The following is a 19,366-nucleotide window of genomic DNA, read 5'->3' as shown; positions in this document are numbered from 1 at the left end:
TGTCATCATCTGCATAAGACACTCCTCCATGTGTTCCAGCCTCCGTGTAGTGACATGTTGGAGGGGTGGGGGAGACCTAATTGCATAATGCACCAGTGAGTGTGAACTCTTTTTGACATTTTGTTATTTGCTGTTTTGAAGTTCGTCCTCAGTGCAGGTCAACAGGTGAGTCTTTACTATGAGATAATGTTTGTTAATGTTTTCTGTGCACCATGATGGTCACAATAACAGGGGCCTTATTGATAATTTAATTGGATTTAAGGGTAGATATGATGCGGTAGTAATGTGATTATATACATATCCATATATATACATATATATATGTATATGTGTGTGTGTGTGTGTGTGTGCAAGTCTGTTAAAAGTATTAATGTGATCTATTTTTATATTATTATATTTCAGTTTGTAAAGGGCAAAAATATTAGATATATTAGATATATCTTATATTAGATAATATATTAATACTACTACTAATATTATGTATTATTATTATGTTGTATTATTATATATTATTCTATTATTATTATTATTATAATACTATATTATATAATATTATATGATATTAAGTGGTACATTTTCATATTGCAGGCTAAATAAAGGGCTGCATTTTTTGGTACTGATCCAGTTTGCTGAAACTGATGACGAAGTTACAGTGAAATTTGAGCCACTTTTGTTGCAAAGGCATTTCTTTGACAGGCCGATGTAGAGATAACGTCTGACATCAAGAGAAGGCCACAGATCCTAAGAACTGCCTTATCTTTTGACCACAGGCAGAACACATGTACAAAGAAAATAATGCAGCTATTTGTAAACCAGTTCGGATGCTTACAAATACTGATGAAAAAATAATTCATTTAGGTTTGGCCCCTTCTTCAGCGTTATTAACCGGAACGGTATAAATTGACTTCATGTATTTAACTTATGGTCAGAGAGTTATTACTCTGACAATGTTTTATTATTGTGGTAAAAGTTTTTTATCATATTGAGCTGCTTCTATTATTTTGGTTACCTTAACACCCACAATAACATTACAGTATGGTTAAAATACGCTCTGACATGCAAATGAGATTTATTCTCTTATTAAACTAAGGATAAGAATTATTTCACCCTCGCTGTGTCTTAAAGTGGATTATTTGACAGTAGAATTTGCTGATGACGTCTGTCACTCAGCAAACGCCTGCAGGGAGAAGATAAACCGCACCCTTAAGGTCACACCTTCTGCTCTCAAAGTTAAAGAAGCACGACACATGTAGAATCTTGACAACTACATGACTGAAAAACTTGATCTTCACACATTGATCTGGGAAAAACGCAAATGTCCTCAGACAGAGATGTGAAAAAGTGTCTGCCCCCTTCCTGATTTTTTTTTTTTTTGCATGTTTGTCACACTTAAATGTTTCAGATCATCAAACACATTTAAATATTAGTCACTGACAACACAACTGAACACAAAATGCAGTTTTTAAATGAAACGTTTTATTAGTATGGGAGAAAAAACTTACATGGCCCTTTGTGAAAAAGTGATTGACCTCCCCCCCTGTTAAAACATAACTTAAATTAATTGAGATCTATCAGTCTGGAAAAGGTTATAAAGCCATTTCGAAAGCTTTGGGACCAGCGAACCACAGTGAGAGCCATTATCCACAAATGGCGAAAACATGGAACAGTGGTGAACCTTCCCAGAAGTGGGCGGCCAACCTAAATTACCCCAAGAACGGACTCATACAACAGGTCACAAAAGACCCCACAACAGCAGCCAAAGAACTGCAGGCCTCACTTGCCTCAGTTAAGGTCAGTGTTCATGACTCTACTATAAGGAAGACACTGGGCAAAAACGGCCTGCATGGCCAAGTAGTTCCAAGACAAAAAACACTGCTGAACAAAAAACAACAACATTAAGGCTCATCTCAATTGTGTCAGAAAACATCTTGATGATCCCCAAGACCTTTGGGAAAATACTTTGTGGTCTGACGAGACAAAAGTTCAACTTCTTGGAAGGTGTGTGTCCCATTACATCCGGGGTAAAACTAATGCCATACCAACAGTAAAATATGGTGGTTGTAGTGTGATTGTCTGGGGCTGCTTCAGGACCTGGAAAATTTGCTGTGATAAATGGAACCATGAATTCTGCTGTCTACCAAAAAATCCTGAAGGAGACTCTCCGGCCATCTGTTTGTGAACTCAGGCTGAAACCAACTTGGGTTCTGCAGCAGGACAATGATCCAAAACACACCAGCAAGTCCACCTCTGAATGGCTGAAGAAAAACAAAATGAAGACTTTGACGTGGCCTAGTCAAAGTCCTGACCTGAATCCTATTGAGATGTTGTGGCATTACCTTAAAAAGGCGGTTCATGCTAGAAAACCCTCCAATGTGGCTGAATTACAACAATTCTGCAAAGATGAGTGGGCCAAAATTTCTCCACAGCGTTGTAAGAGACTCACTGCAAGTTATTGCAAACGCTTGATTACAGTTGTTGCTACTAAAGGTGGCCCAACCAGTTATTACATTTAGGGGGCAATCACCATTTCACACAGGGCCATGTAGGTTTGGATTTTTTTCTCTCTTAATAATAAAAAGTTCCATTTAAAAACTGCATTTTGTGTTCAGTTGGGTTGTCATTGACTAATATTTAATTTTGTTTGATGATCTGAAACATTTGAGTGTAACAAACACGCAAAAAAATAAAGGAATCAGGAAGAGGCAAACACTTTTTCACACCATTGTAAATGCACAGTCAAACTATGCCACTGAAATAAGAATGATGTCATCCTCTACATTAACTCAGAGCAGGAACAGCTGGTGCAAACATGGCTGCCTTCCTTCACCACTGCCCTTTCCTCAAGTCTGCCACTAAGCCAGCTTTGAGGAGATCAGGACCCTCCCTGCTGTCTCTGGCCAATCAATGTCCCATCATTGCGCGTCAGATCAGCGTCTGCAGGTCGGCTTCCTTGGAGGCCAAGCTGAGCGCCTCTTCCGCTGGTCCTGACTGTCACCAGCTTCCCATGCTGCAGCTAAAGAGAACGTTTGCTCAAACAGCTCCTCAGGTGGCCGAGTTGGCGTCAAAGGGTTGCCCTTTCGTCACCTCTCGCATCGGGATGGTTCAAGCCAGACCTGAAGTGCAGGAGGATGTCCAAGAGGGTAAGAAGCAGCATTTGGATTTTTGTGTATGACTATGATGTAATGACAAAAGTGCATTCCTTTTTTACAGGCATGATGATCTCTCTGTTCCAAGATTTAAAAGAGTCCCTTCTCTCAAAATCACCTCAAACCATAAGTCATCTCCTCAAAGACAACATGGGTGTGTTTTCTGACACTAGATCCACATGTGCATCAACACCAAAATAATGTACACAGAATAATGTAACTGATATCTTGCCTGTGTAGCTGGGCCCAGCTATGACTATGACCACTTCTTCTCTGAGAAGATTGCTGAGAAGAAAAACGACCACACATATCGAGTCTTTAAGACAGTAAACCGCAGCGCTGGATCATTTCCTTTTGCCGAGGATTACTCTGTGCCAGACCGTGACAGATCCCAAGTGTCGGTTTGGTGCAGCAATGACTACTTGGGCATGAGTCGGCACCCCCAGGTCATTAGCGCCATCAGGTAACGTGATGACGATCATCCCTTGTAAGAGAAGCACATTTGGAGCTCTGTCCACCTTTTTTTGTCACGTTCACTCCTGGCAAATGCCCCAGTTAGATGTGTCATCTTTTTGTTCTTCAGTGAGGCCCTGAGCAGGCACGGAGCAGGAGCAGGAGGCACCAGGAATATCTCAGGTACTAGTAACTTCCACGTGTCTCTGGAGAAGGAGCTGGCCCAGCTCCATCAGAAGGACGGCGCTCTGGTCTTCTCTTCCTGCTTCGTGGCAAACGACTCCACCCTCTTCACTTTGGCCAGGATGTTGCCAGGTACTACAGTATATCTGTTCTACTTCATATCAAAGGTGTTTGATGCTTTGGCCTTGGCTTTGTGCAACGGGATACAGTCGTGCTGGAACAAAGAAGGACCTCTTCCAAACAGTTCCCGCAGAGCTGGAAGCATGCAACTGTCCTAAATGTAAATAATGTCGATAACTGTAAATAAATAATGTTAATAAGATGACGGATTACAATTACGGGTGTATTAGATGATACCAGTCAACCCTTGACTGAGTAACTGATTAAATCACAAAAATCTACTTTCTATTTCATCAAAGGAAAAAATGCCATCTGAGGATCAACGTTGTGTTTACTGTCACACCCACAGGCTGTGAGATCTACTCTGATGCCGGGAACCACGCCTCAATGATTCAGGGCATCAGGAACAGTGGAGCCAAGCGTGTCATCTTTCGGCACAATGACAGCCAAAACCTAGAGGAGCTACTGCAACGCTCTGACCCGAAGACGCCCAAAATAGTGGCATTCGAGACGGTGCATTCAATGGATGGTAAGGACCAGAACATGATCAATTCCAATTGAAATTGTAGACAGACTCTCCTTTTATGCAAACTTAGATTTGACATCATCAAAGAGTGACAATTAAGTCTTGTTTATGTAGAGCTACTTTATATAATAGCTATACATTAATAAGTGTCTACGTTAAGTGGAGCTAGCTATGGATTTTGCAGCACTTGTTTGTGGTTGGACTTTTAGTGAACACTGTAGTGTGTACAAGTTACACAATATACAAGAACTGCATCAAACATGATCCCTTTACAAAGATAACAATACAGATTTTTAATTGATTGATTGGTCCTAGAATTGATGAACAATATGTTTATATACGCTTTGCATATCTTTAGATTTGCAGGTGGACCAAATTCTGTGGCCAGTCATTGTATACTGTTTTCCTGGATAATTTAATTAAAACTAGAAAAGCACTCGGAGGGCACAGACCTCCGCCAAGCGCCATAGTTCCCCCCATATTGTGATTTACACCATAAATATTAGTCCTACATTTATTTTATCTACGTATTTAGATTGCTAATGTTAGCATGCTAGCAGCGCTAACATGCTAACATTAGCATGCTAACACCTAGCATAATAGACTAAGTGTTTATATGTGTCCAACTATGAAAATGGCTAAAAATGCTACTATGCTAATGTTAGCGTGCTAGCAATGCTAACATGCTAACGTTAGCATGCTAACCCCTAGCATTGAACTGCTAAGTCTTTATGTAAGCGTCTACCTATGAAACTGGCTAAAAATGCTACTATGCTACTGTTAACATCATAGCAATGCTAACATGCTAACGTTAGCATGTACTCCAGTTTCCTCCCAAAAACATACATGTTAGGTTAATTGACGACTCAAAATTGTCAATAGGTATGAACGTGAGTGTGAATGATTGTCTATACCGTGGGTCAGCAACCTGCATCTCTCTGTTGCTGCTCCCATGCCGAGCTTCGTAATTATGGGTTTTCTCGAAAAGAGTTCGAAATATCTGACTCCCCGAAAGTCTGTGAATGCATGTAGACTGCGTTTGGATTAACAAGGGAAGGGGGAGGGAGGCCAGTGTGTGCTGTGAGACATGAAAAAGGCATCTTGCGAGTGTGCTACCCTTGCAGTAAGCTATCCATAAACATGACAGAGCAAACATACTTTCAAGAAGTGGATGAACTCTCCAAACTCACCACAAGCTGCTAGTGTTGTGGCTGCACACGTTGTAAGGAGGGAGATTCACAGATGGCAGAATACACGAAGAATCGTTCATAAAAATATCAAAGCATCTATTCTCTGAATTCAAATAACAGGAAATTATTCAGAAAATTAAAGAAATGCTCTCTGCAAAAACAGATGAGAACAGGACCAATACAATGCCAACAAACATCACCAGTAGGCCAACTGATGACATTAATTCAGCGCTAGCATATTGAATTGAGTTGTGATGAGTCAAGTGATGTAAACGGCATTGAGCAGACCGCATTGATATGCAGATATGTGAACTCTGATGTGCTTTTTTATGTTAACGTTGGCTACGTCTGGTTTTAATTTGACACAAATACGGGAATAACTCAAAAAGGCATGGGCATCAAACCAGGTTTTGGTGCTTCTGGCGGTATGGGCAGGGGCCAGGTCCTGCTGGAAGATGAAATCTGCATCTCCATACAGATCCTCAGCAGAAGGAATCATGAAGTCCTCTAAAACATTCTGGTAGACCGTTGCGGTGACCTTGGATTTAAGAAAGCAGAGTTTACCAACACCTGCACCGGACATTGCACCCCAAATCATGACAGACTGTGGATATTTCACACTGAACCTTGGCAGGCAGCTTGGGTTCTGTTCCTCACCCGTCTTCCTCCAAACCCTTGGACCTTGATTCCCAAATGAAAGGCACACTTTACTTTCATCGGAAAAGAGGACCTTGGACCACTGGCCAACAGTCCAGTCCTTCTTCTCCTTGGCCCAGTGGAGACGCTTCCTACGTTGCCTCAGGTTCAGGTTCAGAAGTGGCTTGACCCGAGGAACCCGACAGTTGTAGCCCATCTCCTGGATGCGTCTGAATGTGGTGGTTTTTGAAGATGTGACTCCCGACTCATTCCAGTCTTTCTGGATCTCTGCCAGATTCTTGAATCTTCCCTGTTTGATAATCCGCTGAAGCCCACGGTCATCTCTTTTGCTGGTGCATCTTCTCCTGCCACATTTTGCCCTTCCTCTAGACTTTCCATTGATATGCTTGGACACAGCACTCTGTGAACAACCAGCCTCCTTAGCTATGAACTTTTGTGGCTTACCCATCCTATGGAGGGTATCAATGATGGTCTTCTGGCCAGTTGTCATGTCTGCAGTCTTCCCCATATTGATCCCAACTGAGACAATTGAACCAAACTGAATCAATTTAATGACACCTGGGGAAGCCTGTGCAGGTGATTTGAGTTTAGTAGATGATTAGTGTGTGACACTCAGTTTAAAACATTCATGCCCTGCAAAATTTGGGCTGATTTCTTCACAGTATTCTAATTTTTTTAATTCCTATTTTCGTGGGTTCAATGAGCTGGAAGCCCAAATTACGTAAAAATAAACAAATAAACACCTGAAATCGTTTAAATTGTGGGCCCTGAATCTATAATCTATGAAAGCTTAACTTTTTGAATGGAATTATGGAAATTAAACAACTTTTCCATGACATTCTAATTTTTCGGAAAGGGTCTGTAGCTCAGAAATGATTTCAATGTAGGCCTACACATGCATTCTGCACTTCTGTTGTTGGAACAGGTAAAAGTTTAAAGCTGTGTAATGTTTTGTGGCTCCAAAATATTTTTCTTTACAAGAAGAGGAGGCAAAATGGCTCTTTTGATGGCAAAGTTTGCCGACCCCTGGTCTATAAGTATGTACCCTGCCATTGGCTGGCAACTAGTTCAGGGTGCACCCCGTCTCTCATCCGAAGTCAGCTGGGATAGGCTCCAGTATACCCCAGCGACCCTATTGAGGATAAGCGGCATTGAAAATTGAGAACATTTTAAATATTGAATTTTGGATCACCCCCAAAATGTAATGAGTTCTTCCATATCACATTTCTGACAATTCCTGAAAATGTCATCCAAATCCATTCAGAACTTTTCAAGTTATTTTGAACAAAACAGACAAACAGACCGTTGGCGGAGGCAAAAACGGTTTTGTACTGTTCGATTCATCACTGATTGTGTCTCATGGGAGGAAATTGATATCTCTGGTGGCTCAGTTTCTCTGTGTATTACCAATATAACATCTTTATAAGAAGCACAGAGTATAGTCTCATTGAATGAAATTTTCTATTAATGTGACAGAATTTGCCATAATAATCACTTTGCTTTTCTTTATTGCACCACAACCTACTTCCTCTCTCTATAATTGGGGTATCTGAGGCTCTAATTTAAAACCTTATTCACTAAAATGTACTATGGTGCCTTTAAAAGATAACAATGCTACTGTATGTTTCCTGTTTATTAGTTGTAGTTTGCAGTCTAGTGTATATTGCACATTTCCATTGATATTTTTCCCTCACCTTGTGTTTTCAGGTGCCATATGTCCTTTAGAGGAGCTGTGTGATGTTGCTCACCGTTATGGAGCTCTCACTTTTGTTGATGAGGTCCACGCTGTCGGCCTGTATGGAGCCCATGGAGCTGGAGTGGGGGAGAGGGACAATGTTATGCACAAGATTGACATTTTGTCTGGGACCCTCGGTGAGCCTTCCTGTGAAGCTATGTCCACAATTCCCCTGGTTTCTGTTCTTGGCTCACGTCACATTTGCAGTCACTTAACTGTCACTGTCATGATGCCAACATCGCTATGATAACTCACGCATGAGGGCCGGGACAGGTGGGGGCACTCTCATCACGACAATCAGAGGTTTATCAGCGGGGCGCCGCCTCTACGCTAATGGTGGCCTGTGTTGATAAAATAATATATGAGGTCGCGTCTACTTTGACGGCAACTTCAAGCTGTTAGCTAAACACACACATTCAGTTTGAACTTTAATATAGGATTGCAACACTCATTTTTAAAGTGTTCTGAGTAATAACAGAAACTGACATGGCACATCACAGCACTGTTATGACGATATAAAGTACTGGCCTAACACTGTTGTAAGCAAGGAATTTAAAAATTATCATCATTAGTGCATATAGTTGTTCATAAATAAGTACTTTGTGTAAGGTTATTGTAGTGTTTTTAATATCATAAACAATGGTGTATATTGTTTAATCTATGGTATTAACCATATAATAACACTACATACCTGTGGTGTGAGGCTGGCCTCCCCTGGGAAGTGCCAGAAGACTTCAGGGGAGGTGCAGCAGCTTGAGAAAAAGAAAGAACAACAGATTTTTCAAACCTGCTGAGCTAATTTCAGTTATGTTTAGTTCAGGGAGGCTTATTGTGCCACACATTGAAAACTCCGGTTGTATACAATATCGAAAAAGTTAGCTTCAGTCAAGTGGAAATAAAACATAAAATTGTCTGATCTCACATACACTTTATCATACATGTGGCAGGTAAGGCCTATGGCTGTGTGGGAGGCTACATCGCCAGCAGCGCCGCCCTAGTAGACACAGTGCGCTCCTTCGCGGCCGGCTTCATCTTCACCACCGCCCTGCCCCCGATGGTCCTGGCCGGAGCCCTGGAGTCTGTGCGTGTCCTGAAGGGCACCGAGGGACAGTCCCTGCGCAGAGCACACCAGAGGAATGTCAAACACATGAGGCAGCTGCTCATGGACAAGGGCCTGCCTGTGGTCCACTGTCCCAGCCACATCATCCCCATACGGGTATGGAGGTTTGACAGCCACCCCTACAATGGCAGTGCCAGAGGTCTTTGTGAATGTAGCTTACCTTTCCAGTGCTGACATCATCTTGTTCTTCTTTTGATGGCAAAATAACTAAGATTGAACAGCGCCTCCGCTGGTTGCACTCCGTAATACATAAACTGCTTCAAGAAAATCAACAATCAATTCCACATAATTTACAGCAGTTTTATAATTACATTGAAGAGTTGTTGAACTTATTACCTCTACTGTACAGTCACGTTTCACTAAACATATTGTTACATTTTTGCTCCTGTATAAGATCATCCCTGCTGCTTTTGTTGCATTCTCCAGGTGGGAAATGCTGAGCTGAACACTAAGGTGTGCGACACCCTGCTGGAGAGACACAATATTTACGTGCAAGCCATCAACTACCCTACAGTGCCTCGTGGCGAGGAGCTGCTGCGCCTGGCTCCATCTCCTCACCACCACCCTGCAATGATGGAGTATTTTGTGGGTGAGTGGCTGTTTCAGAGAAATGTCAAATCAAGATAAGTGGGGGTCCGTGAGTGATTTGTCTCCTTTTATGAAAACACCACACACACACTTACACCTACTATCAACACAATGACACACAGTAGTGTGTGTGCACGAGCTCTTTCAGCAAGAAATAACATTAAGCATCAAATTCACAGAGAAACTACTGGACGTGTGGCAGGAGGTGGGACTCAAGCTAAACAACCCTGCGGCTGCTTCCTGCACCTTCTGTGACCGGCCCCTGCACTTTGACCTCATGAGTGAATGGGAGAAGTCCTACTTTGGCAACATGGAGCCCCAATACATAACTGTGTCTGCATAGAGGACACGCAGTCTTATCAACACAAATGAATATACATATATATTGAATTATCCCTAGCGTGCACAAAAACAAGCCCCTCTTGCTCTCGAAAATACTAACAATATACATTCAGATGTTCTTTCATATTAATATGAATAATTGTATAATTCATACATTTCCTCTATGAATGGCGACTACCATGTATTTGCAGCTGTGGATATGACGATGGAAAATTGTGCCTTCTCTAGCTTTAAAGCATAAATCCTGCACATTGGGCACTTTCTTATCTAAATATGTTGGTTTGAATTCAAATACGTTGCGTGACTTTATATTGTGTGTACCTGTTTGGCTTCCACAGTGAGAAAGAAATACATCCTCACACCGACAAGAAGGGTTCTCATGTCTACAAATGTAATTGGGTCATAAATGGGTCGATAAAAAATTAAATACATTTAGAGCTGCAGCAAATATTTCGAAGAGGCTCTAATGAACTATTTCAGATTTTGATACTTTAGATTGTTGGATAAAAATTGCACAAAACATGGAATAATATTTATGGAATAAAATACATACTAACCCTAACCTGAAAAATATTGTATTTTTGTGTCACAATATTGAATTTTACCACAACATGTTTGTCAACGGGTTCACGCAGGCACAGTGCTGTTCATGTTGCTGGAAAATAGTCCCATTCCAGCGTGACAGTGCGCATTTCCAGTGTAGCAGTGTATCATAGCAGTCAAAGGTCTTACAACACATTATTTTCTTGAATGAAAATTCATGCCTTCTCCGGGTACTCCGGCTTCCTCCCACATTCTCAAAAACATGCAGGTGAGGTTAACTGGCGACTCTAAATTGTCCATAGGTATGAATGTGAGTGTGAATGGTTGTTTGTCTGTATGTGCCCTGCGATTGGCTGGCGACCAGTCCATGGTATACCCTGTCTGTCGCCCGAAGTCAGCTGGGATAGGCTCCAGCACGCCCCCGTGACCCTAATGAGGATGAAGCGGTATAGAAAATTGTTGGATGGATGGAAAATTCATGCCCAAACTTCTGACTGGCACTGTATGTTGTACATTTGTTGGGATGTAACACTTATGACAATGATTAAAATAATAATAATGATAATGTTTGAATGCCTGAACTACTGTAAGGCTGTTGAGTTAAAGCCTAATTGCACTAAAGTGCACTAGAGATTTAAAAAGAGGGCATACTATAAATGTCCTAATGGGTAGTTGAAGGTACTTCTACTGTATGAGTAAGTGGATTGGATCACCATTTGGTTTGAGGACTCACTAGTTGACATTACAAGGGCTAGCCACTTCTCGCTTGACCTTTGCTCTCACTCTGCGCAGTTCTGCATTGTCACCATCCACAACAAGGCCACACTCGATTAATGTCCAGGCTTTGCTGAGCTGCTGCTGTCCATAGTGCTGCAGGGCCCCCCGCAAAAAGCACTCTGCCAGCCGCAGCCTACCCACACCTTCTTCCACACATTGAATGGTCCGCTCCCTGTGGAGCTCAAGAGCCCGGCTAAAATCCTCCAGAGCTGGTCCTTCTCTGGAACACAGCACCAGGCTGTGACCGCGTCGACAAAGACCTTCCGCCAAGACTTGGGGGTCTTCAGAGCAGCTGGCATCGGAACCACCGTGTTTCTGAATGACTTGGTCGAGGTCGGCAATGGCGCGCTGGTGTAAGCCCAGCTGAGCGAGACAGACAGCCCGCTGGCGAATATACTCATATCTCTGTTTGTCTGCTGCTTGTACTGCCACAGTCAAAAGAGGGAGGGCCTGATCCCAGCTTCCATCTGAAGACATGCTTTTGGCATCCTGTGCTGCTGCCTGCCATTGGACAAATGTTTTATTTTTATAATGAACACACAGTACTGTGCAAGGCTTAGGACATCAACACAATTTTTGCTTTAGCAATGACCATATCTCAAGAACGACAATGTATCATACCGCCCTATTTCAAGACCAGTTTTTGGAAAAATATTTCTTAAGACAAAATGTATCTCTTCTTTTTAATAACTGGTGTATTACACAAAAATATATATTTAATAGCTTAACTACAGTTGTTAATTTAATTAACAACTTTAATCATATCTCCTCCTCTTGTGCTTACTTGTCCAACATTTGAGCCACTTTTTTCCAGCGGGTCTCTGTGGCCCCAAGTCACTGCTGTGTGACAGGAAGTAAAGCTGTGACTGGCTTGGGGAGTTGTGTAGCGCCACCTGTTGGTTTGCATGTATAAATCTCTACACCCAGAATATAAGACAATCGGTCTTTTTCAAACATTTTCCGGTCAATGTGGTAGTGTGCTGAACTCATAAGTGAATAAAACTTGTATTTGTCCATTTGTTTCTTTTTCAGTAAGCAAGCTACTTCCTGGTTCATGGAGTATGATGAACAAAAGGGCCACTTAATGGGTAGTGTACATTTAAGATGTCACTTGTATGGTACCATCAAAGGTTGTGCTTATGTACACTAGTTACATAAACATGGGGATACGGGTGAAATTTCAGGATGAACCTAAAATGCACTATGACCTTTATATTTACTGTGACTACTTTTTATCTACTTGCTGTTCTCGAACAAGAAAGTGAACAGCAAAATTCACAAGAGGTAAAGAATTCACTGACTCTTCTGGTCTCTCTGTACCTCTGTTGCAACCCGCTAATGACACTCTGTGACACTCTAATGTCATTGGCCACTTTCCTCTGAGAACATCCTGTTTGAAGCCTTGCAATGGCGAGGTACTGCCTTGTTCTCGTGATGTCAATATGTGGAATGTAACACGTGAATGTGAAGAGGACTGTTTAAATACCAATTCTAATTGAAGTAGGACACCTATTGGTTGATTAATGGATCAGCCACCTGTTGTGAATTTTGCCATTCAGCTCCATGTTAGAGAACATCAAGTTGTGCAGCACATTAGGCAGTTGGACATGTGCAAAGATTAGATAAGGTCAAATTAGATTGTAAAGTTTATAGTGAATGGTATAGTGGTTTTATGTTCATCTTGAAGTTTCAGTCGAAAGCTCAACATCCCTAGCTTTTTGTGAGTAGTGTACTTGCACCTTACCTAGCCCTGGAAAAGTTACCAAGTCTAGTGTTTCGCCTTATGCCATACTTTAGTGCAGTGGTGTGCAGTCAGGGCCAGCAAGGCCTTATCTGCAGGCCCAAACATTATCAGGAGCACTGACCTACATTTACAATTGAAATTCTAGTATTTTTTCTGTGAAATTAAAGTCATTTATTTCAACAGTTTATTATCTTCATTTTGTAGCATGTTTCTTGGCTGCACTGCTTCCAGTAGTGTATGTTAGCTTTTTTGTGTCTAATCAGATTTCAGCTACTATGTGCTGCCATATCAATGTAATTTGATTTCAGAGTCTCCTCTCAGGGCCAGGCCCACAGTGACATCAACACTTCTCCGTCCTCCCTTGGTTGATCAGAGCAAACTGTTTGACAAGCTAAGTCACGCCGACAATGGCTGACTGAGGAGGAGAAATGGTCTCTGGTAAGATGTATTTTATTTTATTGAAAATGTTAAAATATTTATCATGTTATTAGATAAATATTGATTGTGAACTGCTCCCTAGCTTAGATGTTAATCTCCGAGCCGTTCTACTTATGCTTATAACATTTGGCTGAGCGCCAAGTTTACCAAGCACCACCACCAATCACTGGTGGAAATTAGTTACTAATGCTTGAAGTTACTAGCAGTAATATAAGTCTGGCATATCAGTTACTATGTATTAGAACAGGGGTGCCCATTACGCCGAGCTACCGGTAGACTGCCGCACAGAGATATTCTCCACAACAGCCAAAACCTCACTTTCACTTCCTTCAATATTCAGGTTTGAGGTTTATTAACATTTTGGATTAACCAAGAGCACTGTTATTGTTAAATAATAAAACAAATATTCAATAATGCAAACTGCCTAATAATTGTGCACACGGTGTATAACAAGTTATCTGTTCACTTGTCGTGGCTACTTTTGTAGAAAAAAAAGTGTATTGTTTGATGGCTTTGCTTTGCGTCATGAACTCCACTATAGAAATCAGTGTTTTCTACATGTTCGCTTCTTAAACTATTATTTCAGGATTAATTGGAAAATGTGCCCATTGCTGAAACCTTTTTAATATGTTGCCTTGATTTCGGCCGCATTGTCTTTTACATAATCATTTTCACTTCTAGTATATCGGTAATGTTTGATAGCAAATGCTAACTGGATGTACATTAACTGTGTCTTACCAGTACTCAGGTTATGTACACAACTATTGAGGAATTATGTGTTATTATCTTTATTGCCACATTTAATATAATTATGATATCAATGACTTTGATTACCTGTAAACTTTGAATATGTGAATGTGAAATACTAATCATTAATATTTACAATAGTATTTCAAAGATTACCGGTTAGATTTGATATATATGTTATATGTTTTATAAAAAGAGATAGATCATATTAACTTGTAACTTGCATGCTGAAAAAGTGTGTGCACCCTTACCCATACCGACATTTTTTAATATAAATATAGTAAATATATATATATATATATATATATATATATATATATATATATATATATATATATATATATATATATATATTATTGGGGTGGCATGGCTCAGGTGGTAGCGTGATCGTGTCAAAGCGTCCTTGGGCAAGATACTGAACCCCCGGTTGCTCCTGATGCTGCGTTATCATTAGTTAAATGTGCTCGCAATGTCAAAGCACTATACAAGAGAAAGACCATTTACCATTTTCTTCGATCTTTGGGACTTCATTTTTAAAGTAGCTCACAGGTTGAAAAAGTGGACAGTGCTATGCTGATGAAAGATGAATATAAATGGCTAACATGGGTTTACCTGTGCTATGCATTTCCTCTGATGAAGTGGGATGAGAGCCAACAAAAGGTCCAAACATGACATCTCTTCCTCTGCGAGTATGCTGAGCCTGCGTGCTGCACTGCAAGACTTGCGCTGCCAGGCCTCCACCACACCTAGCCTGGCCTGGGCCGCTGCATCTCTTGGCTCCTGGCCAAACACCTGGCTCAGGTGGGCACCTGCCGCCTCAACTTCACCTGGGCAAGGACAGCAGCAATAAGAAAATCACTGCAAACTATGACCTAAGCAGATTATTTCAAGTGAAGTCACGCTGTGTACCCGTACAGCAAAGATTGGCTAAGTCACACCTTTGGCTAAAAGAATGTCAACATGGAGAAGATGCCATCTGGGAGCTCTGCAGTCTGTCCTTATCAGAGCAGCACAGATTATGGAAGCCTCTCTGAGTCTCTCCCCATGGCAGGGGACAGCATTGGTGACAAGGACATCTGACAGGCTGCTCCTGCAGAACTGATGCAGCCAATCACAGACCAGTTTGCGTGCCCTGTCCTTGAGTGACAGGAGGTCTTTGGTAACCTCATCAGTGTTTATCTGCAGAGCAGCCAGGATGTCATGAGTGCATTCCTATAGTATCAGAGAAAAGGATGAAGCTTAGTATATTATTCTAAATGTTAGGCAAAGGAACTCTGTAAAATACATTTTATGGACAAAAGTATTGGGACACTTGGCCATTACCCGTACAGGAAGTGACAATTGAAGGAAATATAACATTTCTTCAGCTAAAACACAGTTTATTCGGTGTATTTGTGCATCCATTCAACGAGGCTAAAAATCCCCAAACGTGTCTGATGGGCCTCTCAATCAGAGCAGAGGTGTGTCCAGTTGTCCATCGTGTACGTATGTTTGAGTTGTACCTTTTGCTGGTTGAGCAGGAGGTAGGTGAAACCTCTTCCACATAGTGCTTGAACATGTTTGGGCTGTTCCTTGATAATGGCACTGAAATCAAAGATGGCTGTCTTTCTTTGGCCGAGTAGAGCATAACACCTCCCTCTCTCCAGCAGGGACTCTGCCGCCTCGCCCCCTACAAAGGTTACAATATAATTTGAAGTCATATGGTTCCTACACATACCAATGACAAGAAAACATTTTAACTACCAGATATGATGATAGCGATGGAGAGGTAGGCCACTGCCTCCCTGACGGTGCTCTCATCTCTCGTGCCCTCCAGGATGCGTTTGGCAGCAGAGTGGCAGTATGCATGCAGCAGCGCCCGGTCCTTCTTCTTCGCCACTGACAATAGGGGGCGTAAACAACTGGTGTCACCACACTGAACAAGCTTTTTTAATAGCTGCAAGACAAATACAGAATTAGACTTTCAAATATTAGGATTCAACTGAATTGTTGTAGATTTTACCAATGGCTATAAATGAAGCTCTATGTTCATTTGATTGACTTATTGAATGAACTTAAAACTTGTTTTGACAAATCTTTACTCCATTTCTTTAATGTACTGTATATATTCAACTTAGCGTTACAGTAGTCTTAAGACATATTAACCTAACACTGTCTGTTTTTAACAACAATTACACCATTACACCGGAATTTAAAACACTATAAAAAAGATTATGCATCACTCATTATGAACCTAGCTTAAACATACCTGATTGGTGTCATACAGAAAACCTCTGTGCAGCTGTAACATGGAAAGTCGGGCCAAAATGGGGGCACGGGGACTGGTGGGTCCAATGCAAAGCAGTAGCAGGCGGTAAGCTTCCTCTACTCGGCCAAGCTGGTATAAGGCATCTGCTGCTAGGATTTGAGAACCATCAGTGCCGGGCTGGAGGTCCATGAGCAGCACAGCCAGGGAATGAACACCAGCAGGAGTCCTACATCATGAAATGTGTCATTAAACTGATGGCAAATGCAGCTTTTCAACTTTGATGTACGTGAGAGCCATAATACCCTGCTCTGTGGCTGTCTCGCTTTGATGTGGCCTGCAGCTGACCCCCCTGTTGAGGCTGCTGGGAGTTTCCACATGAGGCCGGATGATGCTCTCCAGCCCCTTCAAGCATGCATCGGCCTTGCTCCAGTAAAACAGTGAAAAGCAGCCCCCGCAGGTTCCATGGAACAAGACAGCGAACGGTTAGCGCCGTCTCCTGAGGGTGCAACCTGGTCGCTGTCACATAGTCGAGTGCTGTGAGGTAGTGGAAGCCCGCCATCATACGTAGCAGGCCTCTGCCACAGAGTGCCCGCACACAGCTAGGTGGGTGGGGGGCGTTGTGTTCAATCACAGCCTGAAAGTCCTCCAGAGCCCCCTTGTGGTCATCTGTGAGAAGTCGTGTATATCCACAAAGAACCTGCACTGTGTTCTGATAGCTGTGCTGGTCTTTGGTAGCAGCCAGCTGGCTACATATAGAGAGAGCTTCTTTGTGCTCCCCCTTTAGTAGAAGACAATCGGCAAGTCGCACACGCAGCTCTCTTCCTCCTCCGTCAGGCTCCAAATGACAAAGAGTCCGTAACTGAGCAACCACAGGGTCAAGAAGTTCCACTCCCTCTGTGGACCTCAGGTCTGCTCGGGTAACGACCATGTCCCGAAAACCAGATAGACCCTTTTCAGCCTCCTGACGAAGATAGCTGCGAGCAGACCCTCCTGTACCGAGATCAGTGAAGAGCTTTTGGAAGTAAATTCGAGCACATGCAGGGTGCACATTGAAGGCTTCTCCCAGATCCAAACAGGCCTCTTCAACACGGACGCCTCCTGACAGCAAGGCAGCTGCTCGGCTGGTTAAGAGCCTGGCTTGCCTCTCGGCTGAGTCTTGGACCAACTTCCCAGGGTCATTCTGCAAGATAGCAGAGTACATGTCTGCACTGTCACCAAATTGGCCTGTGTAAAACAAATGTGCAGCCTGGAGCTCCTGCACTTTACTATCACCTGGTGAGATCTCCAATAAGAAGTCAATCAGCGGAGAAGCAGCCTCCACATTCAAATGTACACTCTCCTTTGAGCACACGTCACTCTCGCTGTCCAATATCATGGAGGGATGCCAGTGATGCATTTGCTCTGTAAAGGCCTTGACTATTTTGGCTATATGAGAAGCTTGTCTGCTCTTCACCAGTTTGATAGTTTCACATTTGTTGCTCTTGTAAGAGTTGAGGTAAAGCTTCAGACCGTGAGCACGGTATTGTTCTGACAACAAGCAGGCCAAGGCACGAGTTATTTCCAATGTCACACAACAAACACTCTCTGGATTAAGCTTTTGTTTCCCCTCGAGCAGGGCGGTGCAGCGAGCAAAAATCTCCTCACAGCCATGCCCACCACTCTGAAGGAGAGACTCCATTTTATAAATGGTGGCCGACAAATTGTTGGGATAGAGCGTGGACAGAAAGACTGCTACCAGACCTTTACTGAGACCCTCTACAGGCTTGCTTTCCTGGTTATTATCGAGCCAACCTTCTAGAGTCGATACGACCCCTTGGAGGCTGGATGTCTCCATTTTCCGCATGTGTGACAGTGTGGTTGCAGCGTGAGTACTGAAGGCAGACATGTAGATGGAGGTAGCCCGCATCAGATCACCGTCCTCTAAGAACCTGTCTCCGTCTTCACACAGAACCGAAACCTTGATGCCAGGTCGCACCAGAGCAGTCATGATCACTAGTTTTACACCTTCTGTTGTTGACCAGCACAGACGTCACCTGACAATGTAAAACACAATGGGTTGGCCTTATTCATAACACATGTAGCCATAGAAGGAAATATTTGTCACTGACAACAAATGGATGCTGACACTTCTCATTACTATACTGTATATGCAAAACAATTTTGGTGGTTTATGTTCATTTTTGGCAGTTTGACAGTTTTCTAGTTGTCTGTGAGCTATCTGAGCCAAACATCATTGCAATTTTGGAATACCGCATACTCATATTCAGACCAGCATATACATGAAAGGCCTACTGGAATGATGACGAATACACGTTGTGTGCCATTTTAAACTCTCAATGTCATACTTTCATTTGTAAAGTGACAGGGAAGGTTTCATTGTACTATGTTAGCATAATTTTGCGGGGTTCGTTTTGAGATTAAAAACATGTTAAAACATGTTATTTTAGAACAAGTGAATTTGGGTGAATTTGGATAGTTACATTGCATGAACAAAAATTCGACAAATCGTACTCGGTGGAGTTTTATAAAGCTTAAGAGTTATACGCTGTAAGCTAAAGGATCTGGTAAGCATGTCTAATTGACGTACCTTTGAGATTGTGGGGATTTTCGCTCTCCAAACCTTCGTCTTTAGTTTTCGTGTCCAGAACTTTCCCAAGACCAGAATGAATCCATGTCTTCTCAAAGACGGTAAAAACGGTCAGTGTGTGCTCATTTGTTGCTCCGGAGAAAACCAAACAAACTGGCTTCCCATTTTTGGTAATTCAATAGCGCTCTGCTTGTCGTTGCCAGGGCAAAACGAAGTGACCGC

At 42.3% G+C, this 19,366-nt stretch overlaps 2 protein-coding genes across 6 annotated transcripts; one reads left to right on the top strand and one right to left on the bottom strand.

The window, feature by feature from the left end:
- The first annotated feature begins 49 nt into the window (after nucleotides 1-49).
- Nucleotides 50-10,631, top strand: alas2 (aminolevulinate, delta-, synthase 2). 3 transcript variants are annotated; one of them, XM_054795513.1, is made up of 10 exons: nucleotides 50-165; nucleotides 2,788-3,140; nucleotides 3,211-3,300; nucleotides 3,387-3,609; nucleotides 3,730-3,914; nucleotides 4,252-4,431; nucleotides 7,983-8,147; nucleotides 8,958-9,226; nucleotides 9,557-9,719; nucleotides 9,898-10,631. In XM_054795513.1, the coding sequence occupies exons 2-10, from the start codon at nucleotides 2,810-2,812 to the stop codon at nucleotides 10,059-10,061; spliced, it is 1,770 nt and encodes a 589-aa protein (XP_054651488.1). In that variant the 5' UTR covers nucleotides 50-165; nucleotides 2,788-2,809; the 3' UTR covers nucleotides 10,062-10,631. The 3 variants fall into 3 exon arrangements, with proteins under 3 accessions (XP_054651488.1, XP_054651496.1, XP_054651504.1); XM_054795521.1 differs by having other exon boundaries at nucleotides 70-165; nucleotides 2,793-3,140; XM_054795529.1 differs by having other exon boundaries at nucleotides 72-165; nucleotides 3,039-3,140.
- On the bottom strand, nucleotides 9,897-19,348 carry ttc34 (tetratricopeptide repeat domain 34). Of its 3 annotated transcripts, none has more exons than XM_054795484.1 (8): nucleotides 19,145-19,348; nucleotides 16,860-18,590; nucleotides 16,558-16,783; nucleotides 16,053-16,245; nucleotides 15,812-15,978; nucleotides 15,248-15,521; nucleotides 14,922-15,136; nucleotides 9,897-11,881 (listed from the first exon to the last, which is right to left on the bottom strand). In XM_054795484.1, exons 2-8 carry the CDS (start codon nucleotides 18,542-18,544, stop codon nucleotides 11,336-11,338), a joined length of 3,306 nt encoding a protein of 1,101 aa, XP_054651459.1. In that variant the 5' UTR covers nucleotides 18,545-18,590; nucleotides 19,145-19,348; the 3' UTR covers nucleotides 9,897-11,335. The 3 variants fall into 3 exon arrangements, with proteins under 3 accessions (XP_054651459.1, XP_054651476.1, XP_054651468.1); XM_054795501.1 differs by having other exon boundaries at nucleotides 16,860-17,737; nucleotides 19,145-19,204; XM_054795493.1 differs by lacking the exon at nucleotides 19,145-19,348 and having other exon boundaries at nucleotides 16,860-17,737; nucleotides 17,830-17,886.
- Between the last annotated feature and the right edge of the window lie 18 nt (nucleotides 19,349-19,366).

The sequence above is a fragment of the Dunckerocampus dactyliophorus genome, chromosome 1 (genome assembly GCF_027744805.1).
Source record: "Dunckerocampus dactyliophorus isolate RoL2022-P2 chromosome 1, RoL_Ddac_1.1, whole genome shotgun sequence".
NCBI lineage: Eukaryota > Metazoa > Chordata > Actinopteri > Syngnathiformes > Syngnathidae > Dunckerocampus > Dunckerocampus dactyliophorus.
This window is presented reverse-complemented; position numbering and strand designations above follow the sequence as displayed.